Genomic DNA, 22,260 nt, shown 5'->3' with positions numbered 1-22,260 from the left:
CGGTATTACTACTGTCAGGTATAACTACCATCAGGTATAACTTCCGTCAGGTATAGTTACCGGCAAGTATAACTACTGTTAGGCATAACTACCGTTAAGCATAAGTATCGTCAGGTATTACTACCGTTGTCAGGTATAATTATCGTCAGATGTAACTACCGTCAGGTACAACTACCGTTAAACATAACTATCGTCCGGTATTACTACCGTCAGGTATAGCTACCATCAGGTATAACTTCCGTCAGGTATAGTTACCGGTAAGTATAACTACTGTTAGGCATAACTACCGTTAAGTATAAGTATTGTCACGTATAACTACCGTCAGGTATAGTCACCCGCAGGTATTACTACCGGCAGGTTTAATAAACGTCAGGTATAACTACTGTCAGGTATAACTGTTGTCAGGTGTATTTTCGGGTATTACTACCGTCAAATAGTAAAAATCAAATTCAGATAAAATTAACTTAAAAATATATTTAAAACACTAAATTCTTATTTCCTATGTAAAAATTGACTATTTTCTGTTTAAATTCTAAGAAATTTACCTTCTCCTGTCGTATATTATTCGCGCGCGCCGTCATTATATAATTCAGAGTTATCTAATTTGAACATGACTCGCGAATAATCTAAAAAAGCCCATAGTTATAATACAAGAGAGAGAGAAAGAGAGAGAGAGAGAGGGGGGGGGAAGTATAGAAATTTGATATTCAAATTAGTGAAATAGGGGTGTGGCGACAGGAAGGTATATATATTCAAGGAATGGGTTTGGTGGTATAACGGAAACGCAAAAGCTTTATACAGTATATATATGGTGTCGTTGCAGATATATATATGTATATATAAGTAACTACTATATGGTATTGCGCGTCTTTCACTGGTAAGTGACATTTACGACCTTTCGTCACGCTAATGGAAGTGCGAATGCATTAGAAATCTGCGCGACTCGCCCAAAAAAGAGAGACAAACATAAAGAAGAAAGAAAGGAAAGAGAATGCAAATATACTAGGGTTTATAAAAATCGATAAAATTCCATCCTAAGGAAATATAATGTCCGTCGATATATGGTGTTCATTGCATGATCCAAGAATACGCCTAGGCGTTTTCTGAGCGCGAGTTTTCAAGTAAGTTTATCGCGTATTGACAATATTTCACAATAAAACGATGATATACGAGGGATTTGGTTGATATTTGAAAGTTTTATCGTCACGACGAAGCAGCTATTCTTATTGTATATATATATATATATATATATATATATATAGAAAAGAAAAGTTCAACTCGACAGAATTCTTCATCCCCAAGACACTTTACTCTTGGAAAAAAGTAGAAATTCCCATCCCTTCCACAAACACTAACCATTATTATTTTTCAAGACTTATTGGATATTTTTATAAAATGCTTCTTAATAAGATAGGAAAAAAAAAGAAAAAAAAAATTTTATAAAAAGTACCGTGTCGCTTAAAACTACCGTAGCAATAAATTATTGTCAATTAAACAGAGAGACATTCAAACTATACTTAAAAATATAATCAGGAGCAATCAAGTACAATTACTGTGAATAAATACCGTGAGTAACAAATAACGATAAATAAACTTACTATCAGGTACAATTACCGTGAGGTATTACTACAGTTTAACTAACAGGTAGAACTACCGTCAAGGTAAAAATGTCGTCTGGTATAACTACCGTCAAGTAAAACTACCGTCATTTTCAACTATCGTTGGATACTACTATCGTTTGTTACTATTACCGTCAAGTACAATTACAGCAGGGTATAACTACTGTTAGGTACGATAATCGAGAGGTTGAACTACCATCAAGTGAAACTACACGTGAAATACAACTACCGTCTGATGAAATTATCGTTAGGTATTACAACCGTTAAGGAACAATTACCGTAGGGTAGAAATACCGTTAGGTACTATAACCAAAACGTAAAACTACCGTCAAATACAATTACCGTCTGGAGAAGTTATCGTTAGGCATTACTATCGTTAGGTACCATTATCGTCAGGTATAACTACCGTAGGGTATAACTACCGTTTGGATAGATAACTTACAGGTATGACTACCATCCGGTGAAACTACCGTCAGGTGGAACTACCGGCAGGTATAAACACTGTCAGGTGCAACTATCATTGGGTACTTCTACCGTTAAATTCCGTTTCCGTTAGGTACAACCAACATCAGGTGAATTACCGTCAGTTACTACTACCGTCAGGTATTTCTACAGTCAAATACAACAGATATTGAAGAAACTAAATTTTTATTTTGAAATTTCAATAATTACGAAAAAAATGAAATTCAAGCAAAATTTAGACACACCTTGCATGAGTTATTCCTTTGGAAAATTAGTTGAGGATCTTTGCTGAACTAGATAAATGGGGTCCCATATTACATTGTGAATATTATGATGCATTTTGTGTTACAAGACGTCTTATTTGAGGTTGCTATGGTGCACCAATATTGTATATGGACTTTATAAGCTAGACGAATGATGCTAACCTATTTCCGGGTTATATTTGTCGACAAAATAATATATATATATATATATATATCCTTTCACTTAATAATAAAAATTCATGTAAAAAATTGTCTATTTTTCTCTAAATTATATAGTTTCTAAAAATTTAACCTTTGGAAAAAAATAATTTCTGCGTTAAAATTAACATTTTATCTTTCAATATTTAGGCCTCGGTATAGGCGATGTATTTTATTTTGTAAATTTAATGCGTAAGTGTCATTTTCGCATAACAATTGATAGGGAAAATGACTCTTAGCCTTTTTAGAGTTGAGCCCTTTTCGAAATTCACCATTCATATATATTCGCGGATTGATATACAGGATAAAACTTTTTTAATTAATAAATCAAACAATGCAATTCACTCATTGTTAATCAAACAATCAAACGAGAGCAACAAACTTCATTTGCAGATATTGTTAATAGTTAACGATGTGTATTTTTAATCCAGTTTTATATAAATAAATATATATATCTATATATATAAAAAAAATATAAAAAAATTTCTTTGCTAAATTTTTTTTTATCCTTGTATTCTGTTGACAAAGTGCTGTAATATTTGCAATAAAAATAATAATAATTTTTCTTTTAAAAACTCTTTTACGGTTCGTTTTATGCAGAATGACCCATGTCATTTCGTACAGAGTGTATCGCAAATTTTCATCTATTATTTTCTAAACGAAAAAAATCCGTAACGTTCTGTACAGAGTGAACAAAAATCAATTTTTTTTTTAATTATTTGAAATTACTTGGGTCATTTCATTCAGAGGGAACCAAAAAAAGATTATTTTGTTTTATTTCAGTCTTTTTGTTCAAGGGAACCAAAAAAAGAATTATTGTTTAAATTATTTTGGATTACTTGGGTCATTTTGTTCAGAGGGAACCAAAAATAGCGTTTCTTAAAATACTAAATGACGTGGGTCGTTCTGTTCAGAGTAAAAAAAAAAGTTTTATTTTTTTTTTTTTAATAATCCGGGTCATTCTGTTTAAAATGAATCACAATTTTATTATAAGAATTTGTCTATATTTTTTTAACATTAGAAGCAAAAATTATCTGGGACAAAAAAAAAGAAAAAAAAATAATTGTAAGAAATCCTCGACCTACATGGGTCTATCTTTCTCTCTATCATGACTGAAGATAAGGTCGCAAGAGTTCCTTTAATTACGTACTATCCATAGGCGTTTTCCGGCGGGATTTAAGTAATTAAGTCCGACTTAACGAAGAAAAGACGCCAGCAATATAAGAAGGCGTTCAGAGAGAAAAAGTGAGAGAACGTGAGCGAGAGAAAAAGTGAGAGAGTCGATAAAATATATAGGGGAAAAAGTCGATTTGAAACAGAAGAGTTTCAAGTGATTTGATATCAAAATAATTGCTATGTCAAATCAACGCTTCAATGGGAGACGATGCGAAGAAGGCCCGAAATCGCGTTGCACTCAATGTTTGCCATCAAAAGTCTCTTTTCTTCATCTCAAGGTATTTCGACTGAAAGCAAATAATTTCGAGAGAAAAGCTCCTTCTCTCTCTCTCTCTCTCGTCAATGCTAATGAGAAATTCTATCGTATTTTGGGGTTTAACTATATATAAAATATTGGAAAAAAAATCAAGAGGCACAAATTATATGACAAGCACCTTAAAAGTACAGAGAGAGAGAGAAACTAATGATGGGATTATTGAAATGAACTTTCTAGCAAATGTTGGAGAAATTCACAAATATATATTGATAATGTAAATTGAAATTAATTGAACCTTATTATACCAATTTACTAATTAGGTATTAATTTTTTAATTTCTTTTAATTTTATTTCACATTTAAAAAGATTTATATTCATATTTTCTACATAGGGTATACAGTGGAAGGCAATATCAATTATATTAGAAGTTTTCCAGTTTAAAAATTTAAACTGTAGGTGATAAAAAAATTACCTTAGTGCTATTGTCAGTCTGTCAGACCGCTATTCTTTTTTTACGATTTTTTATTTAAAAAATTTCCACTGTACTTTAAAAACAAAGTAGTAGACGAAAAATATTTAGATAACGGTCTAAAAGACCGCTTTGGAAGTTTAAGGGTCAAAATTGATCAAATACGAAGCTACTAAAAAGTTGAAGTTTCTATTGTAAAAAGTAGTTTCTAAAATAGTTTTATTTTATATTAAACATAGAGGAAAAATTAGACAGCGGTCTGCGAGACCACTACGGTAGTTTAAAGGTACAAATAAAAAAACTGCAAATAAACTAAATCTATTTGAGATTTCATTACTAAAAAATCATTGCAAATTGAATAAAGTTACCCTCTTTTATATAAACTAATAATCCCATTTATTATTTCCTTTTTATCCAATCAAAAATATATCAGTAATTTTCCACTTTATAACCAGCATATAATAAATATCGATGTATTTTTTTCAATCATCTTTATACTGAAAGGCACTTGATATCATTTGACAGTATATCTTATATATATATATAATGAAATACCCTTCTTCGATCAATTTTTGAATCAGTCCCATTATTTCACGTCCCATAATTCGCTTGCACGATACGGGTATCCTTTTGATCGTTTGACGATTGATCGAGAGTATAAGTAGTGAAGTAGAAAAAAAAACCCAAATGAAAGAACGGCACTCGAGAACCCGTACGAAAACCGATGAGTTTGTCGAGGTTGCGCGCGTGCAAAAAAAAAAATAAAAAACGATACTATAGGGTTGGTGGTGGTGGGATTGGATAAGGTACATAACTATTCCAATTGGACAATGTTATTATACGCAGCTGCGGGCTAACTCAGTTTTTCCCCCTTGCGAGCGCTGAACGATGCACAAAATCCTATACTACGGACTGACATATATATATATATATATATATTCGAAGGGTGCATAATTGCATTCAGATAAAACAGGTGAATTGTAAATCGAACTACTAGGATTTACTAATTCCCCTTGGGCGGTGCCTTTTTTCTTATTGTGTATATATATATAATTAAAAGAAAAAAAAAAGTTTTTCATCAATATTTGTGGTTTCATCTACTAACACTGAAAAATTAGTAGTTTTTAAATCCTTTATTAGAAATTTTAGGTAATGTTTATTTTTGTTTTATCTACCTCCACTTTTTGGGCGTGTTTAATCTAAACGTACTTAAGGAGGTGTATTCTATTTAGGTTACCTCCCTTTATGGGCGTGGTTAACCTAAACGTACCCAAGAACGCGTATCCTATTTGGGTTACCTCCCTTTTTAGGCGTGGTTAATCTTAACGTACCTAAGGAGGCGTATTCTATTTTTGGTACCTCCCCTTTTAGGGCGTGGTTTCTCTAAGCGTACTTAAGGAGGCGTATCCTATTTGGGTCACCACCCTTTATGGGCGTAAACGTACCTGAGGAGGCGTATTTTATTTGGATTACCTCCCTTTTAGGGCGTGGTTATTCTAAACGTACCGAAGGAGGAGTATCCTATTCTTGGTGCTTCTCCTTTGAAGGTGTGGTTAATCTAAGCGTACTGAAGGAGGCGTATCTTATTTGAGTTACCACCCTTTATGGGCGTAAACGTACCTAAAGAGGCGTATCCTATTTTTGGTGCCTCCCTTTTTAGGGCGTGGTTAATCTAAATGAACTTAAAGAGGCGTAATTTACTTGGGTTTCCTCTCTTTATGGGCGTGGTTAATCTAAACGTACCTAAGTAGGCGTTTAAATTGAATGCCATTTTTAATATACTCCTTATTTTGTATTTGAGGGTTACGAATTAAAATTTAAACAGTTTCCTTCATTGTTTATATATAATTAAGAGAAAAAAAATAAAAGTTTTTCATCATTATTTGTGGTTTCATATACTAACACAGAAAAATTAGTTTTTTCTAAATCCTGTATTATAAATTTTAGGTTATTATTTTTGTTTTATCTACTATTTTTAGTTTATCTTTACCTAAAGTTCCTTAAATTAGTTTTATTTATCTACTAACACCAAATAATTAGTATTTTTTAAAATACTTTATCTTAGAAATTTTAGGTTATGATTTTTGTTTGCAAAAATAAAATTTTTTTATTGAGAATTGTATTTTTAGTCCAAGCAATCATAAACATAACCTATAATTTTTTTTTCTCCTACTTAGATGATCCCTATATTTCTTTAGAGGGCGTCACACACAGTAATAAAAGAAGAAAAGAAGGGGCAAAAGGGATTTTCTAAATGTCCCAACTAAAGAAGGGTGGATTATATAAGGATGAGTCTCCCCCCTTCGTTTTCGATTGCCGCGGATGTGAGACAGATGTCAAACGTTATTGGAAATGATTTTCCTTGCCAGTAGTAGTATATTGGTCCAGTTTTTTCTCTCTCATTTTTTTTTTTTTTTTGAGAAATCTATATAAGAGCCTTTTTTTTAGATATACTATATATATATATAAAAGAAAATAAGAAAACATCCTGAGAAAATGGGCTTGTGGTTATTTTTTCTTTTTGCCGTGTGTGCACATAATGTTACATTAACCAGTGGCAGGCTTTGGTTATTCTCTTTGTTTAGAACAACGCCAGACAAGATACAAGGAAGAAGATGTCCGTGAAATTGGTAAAAGTGAGAACAAATGCGAGCCGAGTGGATTATATAAGAATTTACACCGTCTCTCTCTCTCTCTCTCTCTCTCTCTGTTTTTACTCATCCTTAGAAATATAAATATGCGTTGTGCCTTTGTAATTTGTGTGTTTATGTATTTGCATATATTTCAGTGAGTAAAGATTTAAAAAAAAAAAATTTGATAATTTTACAGAAACAACAAAGTATCTTAAAGAAAAATAATAGCGGAGAATTTAGTTTCTTTGGCGACATAACCTTAAATTATTTTCCCAAATTCAGAATTTCAAAAAGATTTTCTATGTCAGTGTGTCGATAAAAACGAAAAAAAGAAACCACTTCGCAAAAGGGAAAAAAAAGAAGATCGGAATTGAGTGTGAAAAAGAAAGAAGATTGCGAGTTGAATTTAAGGGACAATTTTTGTGCGAAAAAAGGGAAACAATTTCCAAGTTCGGGATTTGAAGACACTTTGAAAAGAGAAGGGAGGGAAAGGAGAATGAGGTGAGGAAAGGACATCCGCATCATCCGGAAACAGCGGGTCAAACGGAAGGTACTCTGTTGCTGAGGCAACCGGGCCAAAAGAACACCATACCACGAGTAAAGACTTCCCTTTCCATTCACCAACATCATACCCCTTCCTTCTTTTTCTTCTTCTTCTTCTCTTTTTCCTCTTCCACTTTCATTCCTGTCTTCCAAGTCTCTATAACCTCGCCTCTAACGACCCTAGAATTCCGCTTGGCCGAAAGCTCACGATCTTCTTCTTTTCTATCTCTCTCTCTCTCTCTCTCTCTCTCTCTCTCTCTTTTCTTTCTCTCACTCGCTGAGGTGACATTTTCACTCTCCTTCTCCCAAAACTCTTAGGCTATTCGATTTTTACTCTCCTGATACACTTGAAACATTTTTTTACACCTACTTTACTGTGTTGGAAAATTCGCAACTGTAAAATGTACAAAAAAAAATTTTATTGCCAACAAAATTATTAAAAAAAATATATATTTAATAAAACTTGTAATAACCACTAAACTTGTCTCGATTCAAATTATTGTATCTATATTATTATTAGGCGTGTACAAGTTGGGTTACCTCCCTTTATGGGTGTGGTTAACACCCCACCTCTATTAGTAGGTGTATCCTATTTTGGTAACCTCCCTGTATAGGCGTGGTTAATCTAAACATATCAAAGTAGGCGTATTCTATTTTTAGTACATCCCCTTTTTGGGCGTGGTTAATCTAAACGTACCTAAGCAGGCTATCCTATTCTGGGTGCCTTCCATTTTTGGGCGTACATTCTAAACGTACGTAAAAAGGCGTGTCCTATTTCGTGTGACTCTCTTTTTTGGGCGTGGTTAATCTAAACGTACTTAAGGAGGCGTTTCCTATTCTTGGTGCTTCCCCTTTGAGGGCGTAGTTCATCAAAGTGTACTGAAGGAGGCTTATCCTATTTGGGTTACCACCCTTTTTGGGCGTGATTAATCTAAACGTACCTAAGGAGGCGTATCCTATTTTTGGTGCCTCCCCTTTTAGGGCGTGGTTAATGTAAACGTACCTAAGTAGGTGTTTAAATGAACGCCATTTTAAATATAATCTTAATTTTCTAATTGAGAGTTACGAATTAAAATTTAAACAGCTTCTTCTTCACAAAGAAGAAAGTTTTTTCTAATTTTTTTCTTTAAATTTTAGTTACAAGTAAAAATTTCAAAAAAAATCCTAATCGATAAATAATCATATTATTATCTAAACTAGAAGGAGTAAAGGAAAATTGAAGCAACGACTCACCTGGTGACTGTAGGCGTAGATGCAACCCCCGGAGACCGTGCCGGATAGGTTCGAGGACTTCCTGACATCAGGTACTCTACAACAGAGAAGGGAAACGATTTTTCCTTAATGGGGTAGCCACATAATATCTACTTACATGCTTTCAAGCACACCTTCACATAAAAGCACATGAAGCACATCTTCATTGTATACTTCATCTTTCAAGTGTTGCAATCGAGAATTTACTCAGGGTTTTCTGTTCTTATATATTTTTTTTTCGCAAAAAAAATAAGAAAAAAAAGCGATCTCTTCATTTTTTCACAACTTTTTTTTTTGTTTAGTAGTGTACAAAAAATCAAATTCAATTAAAATTTACCAATTTTAAATAGTTAACAAAAAATTCGAAAAAAATTTTACTATTTATTTAAAAAATTATCAAAAAAAAATGTTTATAAAAAAAATAATTTTTGTATTTATTTCCAAAAAAAATGTTCAATGTTTATTTATATGTAAATTTATTTTTTTTTTAAATTTGCAAAATGCTATTAAATGTTTCATAATTAGGGAATTAATATGTGTTTTGTCAAATGCCCAGTTATATAATGTATATCCATTTACATAATGCAAACATACAAAGTGCTTTCTCACCGAGATTAATTTCATATCGTGGGCTTATTTAGAAATTCATTAGAATTGATTTTAATAATTGAGTTTTGCAATAATTCCGTTCAATCTCCGAGTATAATGCATTTTTTTTATATTATAATGATGATTGCAGTATTTGTTTATTGTTCAAAATGCAAAATTATATATATTTGGATCACACAATCAATAAATAATAATAATAATAATAATAATAATAATAATAATAATGTAAAAATAATTTTTTTTCCTAAAGTCACTTATCAGACATTATTACCCTATCAAAAAATCATTTCATTTCTTTTTTTAAAACTTAATCTCCAAATTAAAATCTGGAAAAGAAAATAATTGTTCTCATGTTTTTTCTTCTGTGCATTCAAAGAAAATCATTTTTCCTCTAAATTTTGGGAAAACTAGAGGTGATATTCTTCAAATTTTTTGTATAAATCTATTACATAAGGTCTAAATTAAATGCCATTACCTATATTTTTGTATTTTAATAAGAAATTTTTAGTTAGATTCCTGCATTATCGACAGTAGGTAAAATAAAATTTACCACACTGTCGGTAAACAAATTTGTTTATTCGACGTGTTTCTCTTTCTAATTCCACGAATAATGAATTCATAAATTTAATGCTAATTAAAAAAATTGTCGGTAAGGTAGAAACCGGTAAAAAATATTTATTTAAATTTGAAAAAAAATAGTTTACAATAAATTTTGAATTTAGAACAAAACAATAAGTTTTGCCAAAGGGATATTTTCAAATTTAAACATTTTTTTTAATGCGATCACGATATTTATAAAGCGGCAAAATTTTCCCATTTATTATACCGCGGGTGTCCTCGAGTTTCTCTCTCTCTCTCTCTCTCTCTGGGCTGACTTATGGCCGTTGCAACTAGCACCTAATTACCCTTGGACAAGTAACTGGATCCGAGAGGTGTAGACAGGTGCTTCTCCGCTCCGCGGAACCCGACCTATGTCAGACGATAAGGTAATTGAGTTTATTAAACGTGCTCACAGCCCAGCCATTCTTTCTTCTCGACATTTGATGCTTTGTGCAAAAAAGAAGAGGAAAAAAAAATTTTTTTTTTCCAATAAAAAAAAATGTGTTCTATATTTGCAATTTCTACCAAAAAAAGCAACTTTAACATAACCTCCAAATTAAATGATGATAAAGCCGAAAGTAAAATTTCTAAAGAAAACTAAAATAATTATTATTTACAAATAAAAAGAATTTCATTCCAAAAAAATATTTTAACATTCCTATTGAGCAAAAAAATTAATACAAAAAAAAAAAATACAAATTGATAAAAAAAAAAATATTAAATGTGTTGAAAAATTGTTCTCATGTTTTTCTTTTTTTTTGTCATCAGAAGAGACCAGTGTTTTTTTTGGCGATGGGGGGGGGGGATTTAAAATGAAAATTCAAAGCACAAAAAAGAAGTAAATGGTTTCAATAAATGTCAGTAAAAAATTAATGTATACCATAAAAAAAAAGAAGGGGGTGAAAGAGTCGAGCTGCTACAAGAATGTATATATGTGTAGGGGGTTTGGAAGAATGGTAGAAACGTTATATTGGATATTCGAAACTGGATTATATAATCGGAAAAGCGAATTTCCAATGACGACGACGACGACGACGTATGGTAGAGTCGTTTCTCATACGGATTATAAATATTTCTGTTCCAAATCGTGAGTCAAACGTATCGACATATTAATGAACAAGCTTCATAACTAATTTTGTAACCCTTCTCTACTTCGATTCGCCCCCCTCCCACGCGCGCCTTTCAAACCCTCACCCACCTTGCACATCTCATGGCAGCTCGTCGTTCGATCGTATCTTCCTATTCTCATATACATATATATATATATACTTCGATAATATCGACTAATCTCACATACATATTCTAGTTGACAGCTCTCGTTCTGAAAGTTTAAACGTATATATATATATATAAATTCTACCTGCGAAATTAATGTGCACGTCATTGGAAAGGTAGGGAGGAAATATTTTGTGTGCATTTTGATGGATTGACATATTGACGGAATCATATATATCCGACAATTATGACTTCTTGTATACTTGCTCTCACCCACCCCCCCCTCCCCCTCTTTCCTGCATACACACACAACACTTGAAAATAATCGAAAATCCTTTTTAACGCTCGCAGTGATATCGTTATATTGATTTCATTTTCACATTTTATATATACTGACAGGAGGCACTTGTTCACGATAAGACTGTGAATTATTTTTCACATATTATTTATATATATATATATATATAAAATTAAAGAGAAAAAATTCATGTGCTAAATAAAAAATTCCCATATTTGTCCAATCGAGTTCATTGAATAGTGAATTAAAAAGCAAAAAAAAAATTGTGTATTTTTATAAATTAATGTTAATTTTATACAATTGCGGAGATGAATTTGATTTTCAAATATAATATTTTTAAATTTACCGCTTCTTTCTTTTGTGAATTCATATAAAATTATTTCTCTTCTAAATTTTGCGAAAAGTAGAAGTGATATTGTTGAGTTTTTTTGTGTAAATCTACAACATAGAGTGTAAACTAAATGCCTTTACATATATTTTCGTATTTTAAAAAGAAATTTTTAATTAGATTTCTGCATTACCGACAGTCGGTAAAAATTTATCACACTGTTAGTAAACAAAATCGTTCTTTTCACGTGTTGTTGTTTTTCTGTAACAAAAAATGCATTTATAATTGTTGACACATTACTAATTACAAAAATGTCGGTAACGCAGAAATCTGTAAATGAATTTTTATCTAAATTTGACAAAAAATAGTTATGGCATGTATTTCAAAAAACCATAAATAAAAGAATTATAAACAATTAAATATAAACAACGAATTGAGCTGACAATTTCATTAATAATATAAAAAAATGTCGATAATGTAGAAATCTGTAAAAAAATTACTTAAATTTGAATAATAATAGTTGTGGCATGTAGATTAAACGTTAAATAATGAAATTCGATAATGGTTTTCAATAAAATGACTGTTGAAAAATAAAAAAAGAAAGAGAGAGAGATAAATTATTAAAATTTCTTTAATCAAATTGAGGATGTCATTTATATAATAATAATCTGATAAAAAAAAGAAGAGAAGAAAAATTGTGAATTATTTCTAAATCTATATATGTGAGATGAATTCGTTAATATTTTATAAAGATTCGCCTACAATCTCAACGAACTTTATACTCGTGAGTCTGAAACTGACACCACACACAATCTTTATATATATATATATATATTCGTTTTTCCGTTTCTTTTTCTTGGCACACACAGATATACACATATACACGTCAGTTTCTCTCATGTGCAAAACCATGAGGCAAAAGCGACTTTGCCTACATGCATTTTCCCTTCTTTCCGTTGCTTATATCGAAACTCCTCCAAGAAACTTTTTACGACATTTTTTCCTTGCGCATTTTTTTTTTTTTTTTTTTTTTTGCGAAGGGCGAAATGCACTCTTTATATACCTGCTCAACTTTCTGTCACTGACATTTCCCTGCCAACCTTGTTTCTCCATATAGATATGATGTGTCTACTGGCTTTTGAATTAAGTCACCTCGTTTGACTGATATATATATATATATATAATTTTTTTGCAAAAGAAAAAGAAATATTTTTCAAAATTTTTGAGTTTCTATTCTGATATTGGATGTTTAGAAAAATTTTCCATTTTTTTTAAAAAAGAAACGAATAAAAAAAAATATAGAGGTATAACAAAAATGACTAATTTCACCTTGTATAAGCGCGTGTCGAGCTATTTAAAAGTTAAGCGTCAGCGCAATTCGTGAGTAACGGAAAAGTTCCTTCGAATCTTCAATAAATTTTATCCGGGGTTAGTTTTGTCAAAAGAAGGAAAAAAGACAAAAAAAAAACAATTTTTTTCTCTTAAAAGTAGCGACGCTCCGAAAAACTTTGCTTATCTGATTAAAAAGAAAAGAAAAAAAATAAGGGTTTCATGAAAATAAATCTGTTAGACACGAGAGTTAATTAAGGAAATCAATTTTTCTGCCTCCTGTCTATTTTTTTTTTTGAAATGATAAGACGTTACTTTATCATTTTGCAAATGGTATCTTTATTGATCTAAATATAATGCGTGACTTTTTTTTATCGTAACGGTAACGCGTTACTAATTTTAAAACGGTAACACGATTGCTATGGATGTAACGATTATTACCGTTACCACTTTTTTTTTAAAACCTTCACGTTCTTCGACTCATCGTTGATTTTTGGCTACGTTCACGTCCCTGACTCAACGGCGTGAATGTAGACGATTTTTATTTGCCTACGTTTACGTCCTGACTAAACGACGTAAATATAGTCAATTTTTGCCTACATTCACGTCCCGGACTCAAAGGCATGAATATAGCCGATTTGGCTACGTTCACGTCTCTTATTAAACGGCGTGAATATAATCTATTTTTTGTCTATATTCATGTTTTTGATACAGCGGCGTGAATATAGCCGATTTTTGTTCCCTGACTCAACGGCGTGAATATAATTGATTTTTGGCTACGTTCACGTCCCTGAGTTAACGGTGTGAATATAGTTGATTTTTGCCTACGTTCACGTCCCTGACTTAAAGGCGCAATTATAGCTAATTTCTCTACATTCACGTCCCTGACTAAACGGCGTGAATATAGACGATTTTTTGTCTACATTCACGTCTTTGATTAAGCGGCGTGAATATAGCCTACAGTATAATTTTTTTCGGCTATATTCACGCCTTGAAAGTTCAAGAGGGAGAAATAAGGAAAGGCCTTTTATACGTGCATATAGACTATTTTGGCTAAATTCACGTTCTTGACTCAGCGGAGTGAATATAGTCGATTTTTGGCTAAGTTCAGGTCCCTAAGTTAACGGTGTGAAAATAGTTGATTTTTGCCTATGTTCACGTCCCTGACTCAAAGGCGTAATTATAGCTAATTTGTCTACATTCACGTCCCTGAATAAACGCCGCGTGAATATAGTTGATTTTTTTTGTCTAGATTCACGTCTTTGATTCTGTGACGTGAACATAGTCGATTTTTGGCTAGATCCACGTCCCTAACTAAACGCCGTGAATATAGTCGATTCTTTGTCTACATTCACGTCTTTGATTAAGCGGCGTGAATATAGCCTACAGTATACTTTTTTTCGGTTACATTCACGCCTTGAAAGTTTAAGAAGAAATAAGGAGAAATAAGGAAAGGCCTTTAATACGTGCATATAGACTATTTTGGCTAAATTCACGTTCTTGACTCAGCGAAGTGAATATAGTCGATTTTTGGCTAAGTTCATGTCCCTGAGTGAACGGCGTGAATATAGTCGTATTTTTGGAATAGAAGTTTAAAAAGTCTTCAGCTCACAGTGAAACATTTTGGTTGCAATGATTTTGAAACTATATATGCGTCTATAAATATATAGTGGGTAGAGTAGCGCGTGTGTGGTTTTGTGAAAACAAAGCGACGAAGGAAACCATTGACTAATAGCTTACAAACAAACGGACAATTTAGTGAGTAGATTAGTCCAACTGTGTACGGCATCGACTTTCTCGGCTTCTCTCTCTCTCTTACTCTTTCTATAAATATATATATATATTTTGGTAGGATATACAATCAAGGAGAGCATTCAGTCGCACTACCCTTTATTTTATTAGAGCGCTCACTATTCCTAACGAGAAGAGGGTGAATAAGGATGCGCGACACAAGAGGACAAGGTATATGGATTCGAGAGGAAGGAGAGAGAGAGAGAGAGATAGAAATATATTCTACAAGAGCGGAAGTGGAAATCCAACAAGAAGAAGGGCTCAAAACTAAAGTCATACCAGGCAAAGAGACGTATATATATACTCGTTGAATATAAGGGACCATATCGTGAACATCAAATTTCGACCCTTTTACCCATATAAAATCTCGTCAACCGTTTTAAAATTTATCCTCCGGCTAATTTTAGATTGGATTTGAGAATAAATTTGCTCAAGACGTGAGCAGAGAGGTGACACAATTATATATGAGAAATGCCTATTTTTTTTTCGCAACACTGACCCGGATAATATAAAATTTCAAATTGGAATATATTTTTCAAAAAAAGAGTTTTTTATCGCAATATAAATAAAACAAATAATTTTTTATTTTATATTTTACTATATTCATCTAAAAAAAATAAAAGCTAGGCGATTTTTTTTACAATTTCTTTTTCGGAAACGATACACAGAAAGCTAAATTGAAATTCTACACTGAGAGAAAGAGGAGAGGAGGGGGGGGTGAAGGGGGCTTACGATGAGAATAATGCTTTGGATTATCGTGAGAGAGAATGTCATTGGAGAAAAGAGGGGAGAAGCCTCTCGTTAACCCTTTTCTTTATTGCCATTCGAAACCCCCTCTGGCTTTTACTATATGTGTGTGGTCATTACAATTCTACATTCGCCCTATATGGTCCGATATCAATCAGCAAGGAATAACTTTTGTGTCAAAAACTGGTTCAATTAAACCGAAATTTTTTTAAAATTATAATTTTTCCTAAATATTAAATTACATCCGGTTATTATAAATCTCAAACTCCTCGATTTAAGAATATTATTTTTCTATTTCAACAAGCTTTGAATTTTTTATGAAAAAAAAAATTTAATAAATTTTCCAAAATTAGAGAAAAAGAGTGAACTTTTTTGATCTGAAAAAAAATCTGTAAGAGAAATGTTGAGAAGCAAGAAATACGACAGGTAAAAGAAGAAGGAATAAGAAAGCGGCAGGTGGAAAGATAAGGGGTTGAAAAAAGAATCATCTCTCTCTCTCTCTCTCACTCACTCAGAGACAGCCTAGATATATATAAAGTACGTTGAAGGGGGGGTGAAAAGGGAGGCACAGGGTAGATTCGAAAGGGGTTTTCTTAGCTATTGGATGTTTGGCCGACAGCCAGAGAATCTCTCGAGTGCAACGGTTACCTTTTTCTCTCTCTCTCCGGGGAAATCCTCGCCCTTGCGTACTTCTCGCAGTTGAAACGCTATATATACAACTATATACAGTGTATATACTAGCAAACTTCCGCTTGTATTATATCGCGTTTGTAAGTGTAAAAAAAAAAAAATTTCCACGATCCAATAATTTCGTGGCACAGGACCGAGGAAAAAAAAACAAAAATTCCCAAAGTATTTCCCCATTTCTTCATCGATTTCCATTCTTGACAATAATTTAAAAAACTTTGTTTCTCAAAAAAAAAGAATTATTATTTTCAAGATTTTTATTGTATTTTTTTATTTGTGATCTAAAATACATGCCACGAGTATTTTTTTTAAATTTTAATAGAATTTTTTTTTTACTGATTTCTGCGTTATCGACATTTATATTTGTTATCAGTAATACTGTCAGTAATTGAATTCGTTAGACATAATTCATAATTCCTTTATTTATGATCTAAAATACATGCCACAACTATTTTTTTTTAATTTGAACAGAATTTTTTTGACAGATTCCTGCCTTACCGATATTTATATTTGTTATTCATATTCCATTGTTCATAATTTCTTTATTTGTTCTTTAAACTACGTGCCACAACTATTTTTTCAAATTTTAATAGAAATTTGTTTTACAGATTTCTACGTTACCGACATTTATATTTGTTATCACTAATACTGTCAGTAATTCAATTCGTTATTGATAATCCATTGTTCATAATCCCTTTATTTGTGGTTCGAACTACATGCCACAACTATTTTTGTCAAATTTGAATAGAATTTTTTAAACAGATTTCTGCATTACCGACATTTTTGTTCTATTACCGTCTATTGATAAATTAATTAATTTTTCGTTCTGACAAGCAGAAATACATGACAAACTAATTTACCAAAAGTTTGATAAAATCAAGCAAAATTTTCACTTTATCGACTGACGGTAATGCTGGGATCTAACTCAATTTTTTTCTACAAAAAGCGAAAAAAATGGTAGAGGCATTTTGTTTACACCCAATGTAATGGAATTACAGAAAAATTTTTCTAAATATCATTGATATTTTTCGCAAGATTTAAATAATAACTTAACTTTCCAAAATGGATCCAAATGAAGAGATTAGAAATACTAATTTTCTTCAGATAAATTTGTGTAAGATTAGTTTTATTCACTAAGAACCCTTATCGATAGTAAATGTAATGTCGAAAATATAAAATCAAAGATCCATATTGAGAGGATTGAGTTATTTGACAAGAGAAGGGGGGAGGGAGGGAGGGATCAGTAAAACGTATGTATATACATTTCGTGTAGGGAGAGTTCGTAAACGTTCGGCTGATTAACGCTGCTAGTGGGTGATTACGAACAGCTAGGCAAGCTGTTTGTCGGTAGGCAAACCTCCTTCCAAACATCATGCGAGGACAGGCAAACTGAGAGTAGCGATAGCTCCTCTCTCTCTCTCTACCAGTATAGTGAACGTAATCCGGCGCGATGCGTGCCCAGGCATTCTGAACGGCGCTCACCTCTTATGGGATCCGTCATTATCGTTAACACCCTCTCGCTATCGAGTAACCCACCACCACCCCCTTGCCCCCCTCTCTGTTAACCCTCATCCTTCCCGCCCCCCCACTTCCAATCCTTTGTCCACCACGAAGAGCCTCATTGGACCCGCTCGATATGCTACACGTCGGATTAACCGGCTGGCGCATTGTCTATTCAACGACAGTTTAGACAGTGTATGCTTTGGATCTTCCTGATCGTTCTTAAGGGCGTCCATAAATTATAACCACGTCATTTTAGTCGGTCTTCACCCTCACATCACACAATTCTCCCATCTGAGCCTTATCATTCTCTGTCTGACTGTGTATAATATCCATTTCCGTCATTTTCACATTTAACTCTAATCAGTAACCTCTAACTTGCAATGGATATATCAAGGAAACGGGATATTATCCAATAAGTTCATAATTTAATCTCAATTGACCTTTACTCCACTTTTTGGGCGCAGAGTGAAAAAAGAAATTAGTTTACAAAATTTTAACGCTTATTTCTTCTCTAACTTCAAAGAAAACCATTTTTCTTTCAAATTGTGCGGAAAATATAGGTTACATTCTCGAGATTTTTGTGTATATAGATTAAATAGGGTGTAAACTAAATGCGTCTACCTATTTTTTTGTATTTTTAGAAAAAAAATTAATTAGATCCCTACATTACCGACAGTCGGTAAAGTACAATTTACCACAGTGTCGGTAAAGTTCATTATTTTCAAGTGTTTTTATTCGCCGTTACAAATACTGCCTTAATGGCTGATAAAATACTAATTACAAAAATGCCGGTAAAGTAGAAATTTATAAAAAATACTTTCAAAATTCAAAAAAAAAAATGTGGCGTGTAGTTTAAACGGCAAATAATTCTAAATAGAATAATATTAATGACGAATTTAATTAGTGACAGTATAACTGATTAAACTTTGAAATGTCGATAATGCAGAAGTCTGTAAATAAATTCTTATTCAACTTTGACAAAAATAGTTGTGGCATGTAGTTCGAATCACAATAAAAGAATTATATACAATCGAATATAAAAAAATTCAATTACTGAAAGTATTACTGATAACAAATATAAATGTCGGTAATGCAGAATTCTGTAAAGAAATTCTATTTAAATTTGAAAAAAAGTTGTGGCATGTAGTTCAAACCACAAATAAAGGAATTATAAACAATCGAATATGAAAAACGAATTCATTTACTGACAGTATTACTAATACGAAATAAAAATGTCGGTAATGCAGAAATCTGCAAGAAATTTCTATTTAAATTTCAAAAATAACAGTCGTGGCATGTAGTTTAAACATCAAATAATAAATTTTTTATAAACATTTCGAAATACTGAACAGTGACAAGTAAATCATCCGACAGAATTATTAATATAATAATATAAAAGCAAATTTATCATCTCAGTCTGAAAATATATATAAAGGAATGAAAATTGACTTTGAAAATATGAGATAAATAAAACCATTTTCACGTAACAATATAATATGTATCATCATTTATTTTTCTTTTTATTTCGCGAAGGACTCTTGTATGCGCGATGGTCATAAAAAAAAGTTACGTAACCTCTATACGAACAAGACTTTTCTCGACAGAATTTTTTTTTTTTTTTTGATTTACTGACCAGACGACGTCGTAAAGAATCAACTTCGTTACATTATCGACATAAAATATTTACCAAGTTTTCCTCTAAGATAAAATCCAATATTCACAGTTTTCATGTCAGTCGTAAATAAATAAGTTGTGTGTGTGTGAGTGTTTGCCGCGCGAGCGGCGCGAAAAGAGTTATTTTCTCTTCTTGAGGGGGAAATTGGAAAATGTCAAAGTCAAACTTTTAGATAATAGTGGCATTCGTTAGCTTCGCGAGGTAGTCAACTTTTTTTTTTTACCTAAACCCCTTCTTTCTTCCCTCTCCCTTCCCCCCATTTTTTTTTCTCATTCTCCTTCACTTTATCCGAGTGTTATACAATGCTTTCGGTGAAATGTAAAGTATTGACGAATTCATTTCCTTGAATCGAAAAAATATATTCACTGGTTAAAAGCTGATGGACTTTACAAATCAGCACATGAATGTCTTTCGTTTTCAGGGGAAAAAAAATTTTTTTTTCGTATTTTTTTTTTTTGTACAACTTTTTTTGCAGTTAAAGCTTGAAATTTTGTTTCGTTTCCAATCGCAAAAACGTGAACAATAAACGTAATTCCCGAGTGTTACTTAAATTTCCATCGCGCAGAACAGTAATGAAATCAAACTTGAATATATTTGCAAGACTTTGGACACATTGGAATGCGAGAGCAAAAAAAAAAAAAAACTATATATGGAAATAGTTTGGAAAGAAACTTTTTCGAGATTCTACATTTCATTTATTCTCTCATTTTCATTTTTTTTTCACGGCAAACTTAATTTATTTTCATTTCAACGGACATAAGCTTTTGAAAAAGAAATTCCATCGAAATTTAGGAGGAAAAGTTTAGAAAGAAATAATTTTTAGAGATACGAGTGAGTGTCTATTTTTTTTTTAAAAAAAAGAAAAGAAATTCTGCGCAAGTTTCTAAACGAGGTTTGCATGAAAATTTCTTCAACCAAAAAGTCATTGGGAATAAGAGAACTTGAATTTCGTAGCTTACAGAAGCAGCAGTAGTAGTAGCAAGCGAGCAGGTGATGTATATTTTAATTGCGAGTCTACAAATTCCCCCCCCCCTTTCCCGCTTCCCGAAACGTTTGTGCGCATGCACGATGGAAATAGGGAACCCTTGTTCATTCACCTAAAATTCGCGACTAGTACCCGCTATTAGGACAAACCGGAAATAGAAGTGGCTGAAGTTTAACTAGCTTTGTGGTAGAATAGTCTCCCTCGTTCTCTTCATCAACTCAAACTGTGGGAATTAGCTCCTGGCCCCCGTCCAGATTACTTTTGCAAAACCTCCCACTACCTCCTCATTCACCTACCTCCATCTCTCTACGTGATTCTCCTCTTTACATTCATCTAATTTGAGAACTTTTATCCTCAGCCTCTCATAATAATTGAAAACAAAATCAAAAATTTTATTTATTATTATTATTTCTGAATCTGTTTTTTTAAAGAGATGATGGAAAATTCCACTGAGAAAAAATTTAATCTGTAACCACTCTCACTAAAGGAGAATTTCAATTATCGCCACGCCCACTGAATTATTAGTCACGCCCCTTGAAGAACAATTTAGTCAATTATTACGCCTACTAAAAAACATACTCCCACTGAAGGGAAATTTAATTTAGTGCCACGCCTTGCTAAAAAAGTAGGTTGGCTTTATGGCCACGCCCACCTATAAACCACTCCCATTTTTCACACCTACTTATAGACACTCCCACTTTGAAGTATTGAGCCACGCCTACTTATGAGTCCAATGTCTCCTCCCACTAATTGAAAACTTGTTCCGTAGCCACATTTACAAAGTCTTGGATAATTTGGTCAATGACCACACCCACAAATAGGAGGGTCTGTCTAAAGCCACTCCCACATTATGATGGCCACATCCACAAAATGGAGGATATATCTATGGTCACTCCCATTTTCACACCTATTTATAGACACTCCCATTTTGAAGTATTAAGCCACGCCTATTTACGATTTCTATTGCTCCTCCCACTAATCCGAAACTATGTTCATAACAAATCTTCTTTATTATTTCAATTAATAGTCCACTATGGTAAATGGAAACACCTACTTATTAAATATTTTACTAATAGGTCACGCCCATTATATAAGCTCCTCCTTTCATATCATCTAGGTGACATATATATAGAACTGGAAACCAAATAAGTATTTTTAATTTAAAGATTTTCACGATTAGAATAGTTATCGGTAATGATTTTTATTATTACTATATATATGACAGATTTTCAGTTGATAGATTGCATCAAGTGAAATATAAATGAATTTTAATTAATGAAATCTGATTTGTAATATTTTTAATAAAAAACAAGATTTGATCAGATTTTCAAAATCAAGTTTCGCAACATTGTCACGCGATAAATCTCTGTGCACGATAGGATAATCCAGTTATTGAAGGAGGAGGGGAAAAAGAGTGAGAGAGAGATAAAGAGTGGGGGAGAGAAATTATAACGATAGAATATATAGTGGCTCGCTCTAAAACGATTTTCATCACGAGACAATTTCCTGGCCGTGTGGTGTATCGAAAAAATTATCCGCGCTGATGAAGCGTTTCAATTTTATCTAGAAATTGAGAAGAAAAAAAAATTAAAATAAACGATAAAATCAGGTGGAAAAATTAGA

The 22,260-nt window shown here is 32.4% G+C and overlaps 1 protein-coding gene across 6 annotated transcripts in view; it reads right to left on the bottom strand.

The window, feature by feature from the left end:
• LOC127280594 (teneurin-a) overlaps positions 1–22,260 on the bottom strand; it is a 481,913-nt gene that overhangs the window by 118,554 nt on the left and 341,099 nt on the right. For all 6 annotated transcript variants that reach the window (XM_051303681.1, XM_051303683.1, XM_051303684.1 and 3 more), the window contains one exon: positions 8,853–8,928. In XM_051303681.1, the coding sequence (XP_051159638.1) occupies positions 8,853–8,928 (76 nt within the window). The remainder of the gene's footprint in view (positions 1–8,852; positions 8,929–22,260) is intronic.

This window comes from Leptopilina boulardi, unplaced genomic scaffold (genome assembly GCF_019393585.1).
Source record: "Leptopilina boulardi isolate dan_hultmark-lab unplaced genomic scaffold, ZJU_Lbou_2.1 LbouV2_248, whole genome shotgun sequence".
In the NCBI taxonomy this organism is placed as follows: Eukaryota; Metazoa; Arthropoda; class Insecta; order Hymenoptera; family Figitidae; genus Leptopilina; species Leptopilina boulardi.
Note: the sequence above shows the minus strand (reverse complement) of the source record. Positions and strands in the feature narration are given on the sequence as shown.